The 7,825-nt window shown below is 51.6% G+C and overlaps 2 protein-coding genes across 2 annotated transcripts; one reads left to right on the top strand and one right to left on the bottom strand.

Moving 5' to 3' along the window:
• Positions 1-2,322: 2,322 nt before the first annotated feature.
• J7T55_001673 (uncharacterized protein) lies at positions 2,323-3,837 on the top strand (the record flags this gene model as incomplete). The annotated part of the gene is made up of 1 exon (XM_053136309.1): positions 2,323-3,837. One exon carries the CDS (start codon positions 2,323-2,325, stop codon positions 3,835-3,837), a length of 1,515 nt encoding a protein of 504 aa, XP_052986107.1.
• A 1,444-nt stretch (positions 3,838-5,281) lies between these two features.
• On the bottom strand, positions 5,282-6,966 carry J7T55_001672 (uncharacterized protein; the record flags this gene model as incomplete). The annotated part of the gene is made up of 5 exons (XM_053136308.1): positions 5,282-5,478; positions 6,015-6,064; positions 6,310-6,450; positions 6,675-6,859; positions 6,916-6,966. 5 exons carry the CDS (start codon positions 6,964-6,966, stop codon positions 5,282-5,284), a joined length of 624 nt encoding a protein of 207 aa, XP_052986106.1.
• Positions 6,967-7,825: the final 859 nt, after the last annotated feature.

The following is a 7,825-nucleotide window of genomic DNA, read 5'->3' as shown; positions in this document are numbered from 1 at the left end:
GCTATTGGAGGATAGAATATATGCTGCGGGGTAGATCTTCTACGGTACGGAATATTTGCACGCGAATTTCCTCAGGCGTCAATCGAGCACTGATTATGCGAGGGAAGCGAAGTCACAAAGTGTGTTACCCACGAGCTTACTACTACTACTGTCAGCACGCCTGGTTTATTTGTGATTCCTGTTAGGTCTACGAGAGGCCATTTAGGCAAAGATGAATCTGGATTAAAGTGTGCTGTATGAACAAAAAACTTACCCCATTTCTGCCTTCCGAGTGAGGTCCCGAAAGGAGGTGTTAATGGGCAGTGCAATGTTCTCGGCTTTTCGAATCAATAATCCCAAAATAGAGCATCTGCTGTGCTCGGATAAGCCTGTACCATACATAGTAGCTACGACCAAAGGGAGCTAAACACGGCCGGCCGCCTTTTTTTAGCTGTCGACAAAGTCGAAGCAGGATAGAGATAGTACAATACCTCTGCTTGGGTCCTGGTCAGGGCATGGATCCTGCGAACAGATTGCAGTGCTATTTCCAGTGAGAACAGCTTCCATCGCAGCGAGGTTTTAAAAGCAGCCCGGCTTCCTCGCTGTGCAACATCAAAATGTTGCCTCCAAGTGGTACTTGTATCAACCATCTCAGCTGCAGTTCGTTGCAACATGAAAGCAGCACCTTACATAGACGACTTCACCCTGGGGGACGGCCTATCGCAGATTACCCAGACAGTCGTGGTCACTTATAGCGAGACTGGGCGAAGCGACAGCCACTCAGAAACCTCAATCTCAGCGCAGCAGTCAGACGCGTCCAAGAGGTACACATGGTTTTCCTGCCACTAAGAGCCTCGTCTGACAATTCTCTTGATATAGACATGACTCATGCGCCTCGACATTTCGAATCCTTTCACCAGCGCCTTCCTGTCGCGCTTCCTTGTTTCAATCGTACTGAATCGTCCCCAATGAAGCTTGTCTAAGCAGTGAGAAAAGGAGCAGTGAGAAAAGGAGCAGTGAGAAAAGGTATGGACATGAACAGCGTGAGACTCCCTCCAACCGCTAAGCACCTGGCTCTAGTTGACACTTTATAGTCGAAGACATCTAAGGACGGTTTGGCGATCTCCAATTAAACGTTGCCAGGCTCGGACGTTTCGAAAAGGTTAGACACGATCATCACAAAGTTAAGTCGCCTCGATATAGACCACGCGAAGCAAGACTTGATAGCCCAGATCGAAGCTTTAAAATTAAGAGAGAGTGAGATCCAGGGAGCTGTAGAGTATTGGAAAGATCAGCACAACAAAGCACAGGAGCAGATAACGAAACTCGAGGATCGATACAATGAAATGATCAAAAGACATTTCCTCATGAGTGTTGACCCCGGCAATAAAGAGGGCATTATTCAAGGCTTGCAAGAAGACATCATTGACAGAAGTCAGGTTGCCCGCCCTCGCGAGCATCAGGAACTATACCAAGTTGTCGTCGGCAAGGAAGGCCATGCCATTGATGAGCAAGAGTGGTTGGAACTATCCGGTGGAGTGGACACAGTCGGCAATGACGAACAATGATATGCTCTTTCCTCACTTTCACCCGGTTAAATTCCTCTTCTCTCTGTTGCAAATGTGTGGCTCTTGTCCTCACGATTGGCTGGGTAGTTTGGGAAAACAGGCCTGCTGACTGATCAAATTTCATGTTTGTACGATTGCTCCATACATTGTATGTCATTGCCATCAACAATATACAGATTGACGTACCTTGCCGCCGCCTGCAAAACAAAGCCAGATTTGAATCAGAAAATATTGCTTTCAATTGCCTGCAAATATCCGCAATAGAATGAGACCGTCTCGTCCTGAGACATTGACTTGCTTTCGAGTTCAATCCACTCAGAGATATTCTTCGGCTCTTGTTTGAAAAACTGTGATTGGTTCACGCAGCTTCCCCTCCGATCGGATAGCTTTTGATCGGAGCACTGTATTTTACTTTACTGTACTGTACTGTTCAGTCCGTTCCTTTACAAATGATAAGTTGCTTCTGGTTGGCCCTTTTTTTCTATAATATTGCTGCCCCACTTGACCTACTGTCCCGTGAACGCGGTGATAAAGAAGACCAAGAGCTTGCCAAAAGAATACAAAAGCTCGGCCAAGCGTCTCAAGGAAGGATCCTCAACCAGCCTGGATATTCATACCTTACGAGGGAAATATCAAATTTGCTCGGCCACCCCCTAGCCCCCCCCCCGGGGCCTTTACAGTGCTTTCAGGCCGAGGTCTTCGCCCCATGGGTGAAATGAACAGTCACCTGCCACAAAGTTCGGTACATTTCAACGGTTTCAAAGTGCAGGAAAAGATGAATGAACAGCAAAGGGTACCCTGGGACGCAAAGCCCTCGCGCCTGGCAGAGCGATCGCCCCAGGTTCTTTGCAAGCCAGCCATTTGGAAGCTGCCTGTAGAGCTGCTCAGCTGCATCATCATTCTCCTTCTGATTGACGTACCGCCGAACGGCATCACCAAGCGCAATGTCGACCTGATGGCACTGCTTCTTACATCGAAGAGGCTCTACGACGCCACTTTACTCACCCTCTATCGACACGTCACCATCCCGCATTCCAAGATCTTCAAGAAGTTCCTCTTTCAGATCGCCCAATATCCGCCACTTGGCTTGCTAGTACGGCGCTTCGACTTCAGCCATTTCAATCCGATCATCTCGTTCGATACGGCCAGTGAGAGGTTCCAGGCCCGCAACCTCACGCCTACCACCCTGCTTCGAGCCCTGGAGCTCACTCCGTGCCTTCATGAGTTCCTCGCCCAGGAGCACATCGACGACGAGTTGGACTCCCAGGTGCTCCGAAAGCTATTCTTCGGCCTTGATCAGATGCAGGCCCTGGACTTCTGCGGTTGTTCATCCTCTTCCTTCCAGCAGTCCTTCACCTCCGCCGTTACCACAGCCGACTGGACGAAGCCTCATGGACTCAAGAGACTTTCTCTGCACAACTGTACAACACTTCCTGCAACGATCTTCGAGACGCTCCTGCCAGGCCTGACTCAGCTTACGCACCTCGACGTGGCTGGGACGCGCATCACGGATGCAGCGCTGGCATCCCTCGCCAACTCAGCGCAGATAACCAACCTCAACCTAGCAAAGTGTAACAAGCTCTCCGCCGAAGCCATCATAAGTTTCATAGCGACTCATGTTGCCGTGAAAGATTCTTTGGTCTGGCTCTCGCTCGCTGCGGATGCCCGGACCCACGAAACGTTCAACGTTGACGCCTTGGCACGGCTTATACCGAGGCTGCCCAAAACGCTGAAATCGCTGAACCTCAGAGGAAGTAACATGGACGAGTCGCACATTGCGCTCCTATGCCCTTTGACAAAACAGCTGGAGGAGTTGGCCCTGGGGCGCGGCCTGAACGCCGGCGACATGAACGGGCTCTTCCTGCCCGACGAGATCCGACAGACAGTTGCGAAGAACGACCAAACAAGGGCGGAATTGGACGATTGGGTGCCTCAAAACCTGCGCTCTCTTGACCTGTCAGACATGTGGCGTGGTGACCTGGTCCTGCACGAACTTTATAACACGTCCGGATGCGCCCTCTTGACGGCGCAAACGGCGCCGTTGGAGGTGATTGAGTTACCTGAAGACGCGGCGCGTCAACTATCGAGAGGCAACAAATCGCTGACGAGGCTTGGTTGGCGCGTCAGCGAGCTCGGCGACCGGACGTGGATTGTGCGCGAGGGCCCCAAGTCCGAAGCCGGGGCCCAGGCCGGGGGCGCTGGCTGGAAGGTAGGGCCTCTGATGTGGGGAACCCGCAAAGTATCCGTGGCCAAGGCTGAGGCTGGCAGCATGTATGGGAGTTACATGTAAACTGGTCAGATGAAGTTCCTCGAACGAGGAGGTTCGCAATCAGATCGAACATCAGCAATCAATTCGGACGTGAAGCATTGATGGCTCTCAAAATTGGCTGGAACGCATGGCACGGCACGGAATAGGTTGCAACTCAAAGAAGCAGTCTCGAAATCGCCTATTGATAGAATACGGAATCGGCTCATAAGCAAAACCGTAGTCCCAGCGCGAATAAGCCAAGCGTCGACATTCGGACAATTTCATGTAGTGCGATGAAGCAGAGTTATCGTCGATCCCATGTTCAAAAATGTGCGATGAGTGAGCATTGGTGCCGAGTAATACATTCAACGTGCATGATTCATGTTCACCAGTGCTGAAGCTCCGGTGCCATCTCCTGTGAAATTAAGTGTTTGCTCTGACTCATCTTGAAATGGTCGACCAGGTCTCCAAAAAAAGGGTATGTGGTACAGACCCGAGGAAACAGACCTGCTAGGCCTGCTTCATTAGATGCAAAACTAGCACCACTAACAGTGGTCAAATCCTTCCAGACGGCTGCGATAGCACTGTGCACTCGTGCCTCATGTAATTGCTTTGTTATCGGTTGGAGAAGAAATATGCAAGGTTAAAGGGAAGAGAACAAAATTGAGTTGTCGAGATAGAAAAAGGTCACGTGGTGTCTAAATTAGGTGTGGGTCAATAGGGGGCGCGGGGATCGGGCGCGGCGACTTATGAGAACCGCATGGTCTCTGCTACCGAATGTCCAACTTGCTCTTGAAGACTTGTGGATCTTCAATCCTGACCGAATGAGCTCAAGTGTAGGAGGAATGGGACCCAGCAGTCACCCTTGCAGCGCCAACGCCGCGCTGACCTCGGGCAATTGCAACGGCAACCGGACCTTCGGAACAACAATGAGGCTCGGATCATTGAAAGCTGCAAGGCTGCCAATCGTCTGCACCATGACAATCTTGCGCTTGCTCCCCGCCAAAGTTGTGCATCTGGGACAGGAGCTTGGAAGGGGGCCAACATGCCAGGGACCTTTTCGCCTCGCAAATAGCCTTGACATCGAATGCAACACGACGATTAGACACAGCTACATGCTTCATGGTTTCTCCCCTGTTCAAATTACTCACCCTTGCTACAGAACCCCGACGCCAAATCACACCTAAGAAGCCGAAGCTTCCCAAATTTATGATTTGCAACGATGTGATCAAAAAGGGGGATCTGGAGAAGCAAGTGCCTCATCTCGGGCAGTTGCGGTGGAGTTGGTGCTGCTGCTGCTGATAACTTGGACTGCCTTGCGTGCCATGGTGATTCGTGGGAAGCTTGGTGCTTCGAGGGCCAAAGCTGGCGATCTTGCTGCGTCCGTACATGCATTTTGTCCCCAGCTGGCTTGCCCGTCCGGAGAACAAAAGGCGATTTTAACTGCTAGTCCGATAATGAGTTTTCGCCTCCGACAGGATATGTATTACACCATATTGGCAGGCGGCTTCCTGCGCTTGATCAAGTGCTCCCAGAGCGTATAGGTAGGTGGCTTGCAGTGGGAGCAGACTTCCCAGCTGCGGTACTCGTAATGAGTGAATTGAGGCGGGCAGCGGCGGTGGGTCCGCGTGTATGTAGGGCACCAGACGGCGGCCTGGCCATGCCAGTGGCCACACGAGTACTCTATCTGCACAGGGGGTCAGCCCACGGGTATTTGGCGTTTGAAGGTTAGGCAGCGGGCATTCATGCCTTATTGTATTCACACATGCTGTCAAGGGGAAAATATGGGGCGGTTTGTGGCTTTCTCTCGATAAGACAGGTGCAGTGGAGGAAAAAGCGAGACTGGGTAATGAAGCAGGCCTTGCTCCTGCGAATGGGGGACGGCGATGAGTATGTAGCTAGAGACTCAGTTGTCGGCGGCAATTGTGTGATCGGGTCAATCGAAGAGCAGGAACAATATCCAAGTGTCTGGGACAGGATTGGTGAAAAGAAATAGATGATAGCGCTGGGGCCCAATTTTCAATGGCTCTCTCCAGCGGCTTTGAGCTATCGCTCGCATGTCCCTTCGTTGACAAGCCTGGGCCGGCGTACTTGAGAATCCTGGTTGGCCTCATCTCATCGACAGAGAGCGCGAGTATGGGGTTGCCAATGCATTTTACTTCTTTGCTCTAAAACTTCGCAAGCGTGAAAGAAGCGCGTCAATAATTCCTCAAAGTGACCGGCTGTAGTCATCTCCCAATCAGAGGGCTGGTCTGAATTCCATTGTGACCTGCACCCTCGGAGGTCGTTTAGCAGAAAGACCTCAACACACCATATTTCGAAAATGTCGTCCTGCCATATACTTTGAAATAGTGAAAAAGGGCCGTTATGTCCGTCTATGGCAGACTGGACTGCTGGCCTGGCTGAGTGTTGCCGTCAGGAGTGACACTAGCTTCTATCAGGGTTGAATATTACAAAACCTACTCCTTTCAAACCGCGGCCGGGCTGCTCGCATGGGCCACGACCTCAGCTTACCGCGGCATGGAGCGCGTCCGCCGTCGATAGGCCAGGCCGCCGGCAGCAGGCTCCCGACTCCGGTCGCGATACAAGGCGGCCCCAAGGTCGGCCCTGCGTCTCTCAGAACGCGACGCTGACGTGCCCTCCTCCTCGATAGACCTGTCTCCCTGGCCATCGTCGTCGGCGACCAAAGATCATTGTAGCACTGACCACCGCACTATCATTTGGGAACAGATTTGTGAACAAAGTTTCGCAAGATTCATCTAGAATGAACAATGATATATGTCCTTGATTGCCTCATTTTCTAGAAGTTGCAGCAAGACCAGCAGAAGCACCAGGAGTAGGTGCTCATCTCTGAGGCGCATCTAAACTTTTCCTGCCACCGACGAATAAGCCTCTTCCCAAACTCGCATTCTTTCATGTGGTTGCTGTAGACAGAGCTTCCATTTGATAGCGTGTATACTTTGTCGAAACCCAACACTCTGGACGGTCCCGAGCCAGTGATAACCAGCTCTGGCCTCTGTTCGACAAGAGCCCTCCACTGTTCCACTGATAGGACACCCTCGCTCTGAGACTGCAGTAGTCAGCAAACATCGTGACAAGCTCTAAAATGACTCATCCTACCTTAGTCATATTCTCCTCGGACCTATATCGTTTTGGAAAAGTTGCTGCCATTCTGAAAAGAAAACTCGTTTCAGTGTTTTCAGTCTATGCAAACTTGGTGATCCACGTCCTGATGACCGGCTCGAGGGAATCACCAGAGTCTGATCAGTGCAAAGAGAAGGCCGTCTGGTTGCTACGCATAGAGAGATCCGACCATAACCTGATCTTGAATCAACTTTCTTTTCTCATCTGCACGTCACTAACTGATATTGCTCGCCGAACTACTCACTTTGGCCATAGATTAGTTTCCCGGGGACAGCTGGGAGCCTCCGAGACGATGCCAGCCTGGCGGCCAGGCGAACGACCTCCCCAACCTTTACTCATTCGTCTTCGGTCATATCTTCCGCGCTGGGGTTCGAGCACTGCATGGCAAATGCCTGAATCGGATATGGTGGTATTCAATGCAGCTTTCTGTCTCAAGCAAAGGTGGCGGCCCCCCTGTCTGCTGACACGTTCTGGTTGACATCCGGCTTCTGGGGCGGCTCAGTTGACGCTGGACCATTTTCTGACTTGCAACCAAAACTGGGGCCTGTATATTTCTGAAATGTGCACAGACCACTTGTAAACCGCGGGTCACAAGTGGTCTGTGCTCTCTCTGTCAGGGGCACGTGCTCCTCCGCGAGACGGCCTGCCAGTGAATGACATACCCCTGACCTGGTCGTTCTTGGAATCGTGCCATTTCGTCCAAAGCCTCTCGCCCACACCCTAACCTGCAGCCTGTCCCCGGTTTCTGTCGCCGTCACTTTAACTCCAACTTGTTTCCTTTATGCCCTGGTGAACTTCCTATGTCGCGACACTATGGACATCCCTGAGTATTCACATGGCTCTCACTGAAGAACCCGCCAACACGGAGCGACCTGAAGATCCAGCT

The sequence above is a fragment of the Diaporthe amygdali genome, assembly GCF_026229845.1.
Source record: "Diaporthe amygdali strain CAA958 chromosome Unknown NODE_93_length_9259_cov_81_187541, whole genome shotgun sequence".
NCBI classification, from domain to species: domain Eukaryota; kingdom Fungi; phylum Ascomycota; class Sordariomycetes; order Diaporthales; family Diaporthaceae; genus Diaporthe; species Diaporthe amygdali.
The sequence above is the reverse complement of the archived record's forward strand: the minus strand, read 5'-3'. Positions and strand labels throughout refer to the sequence as shown.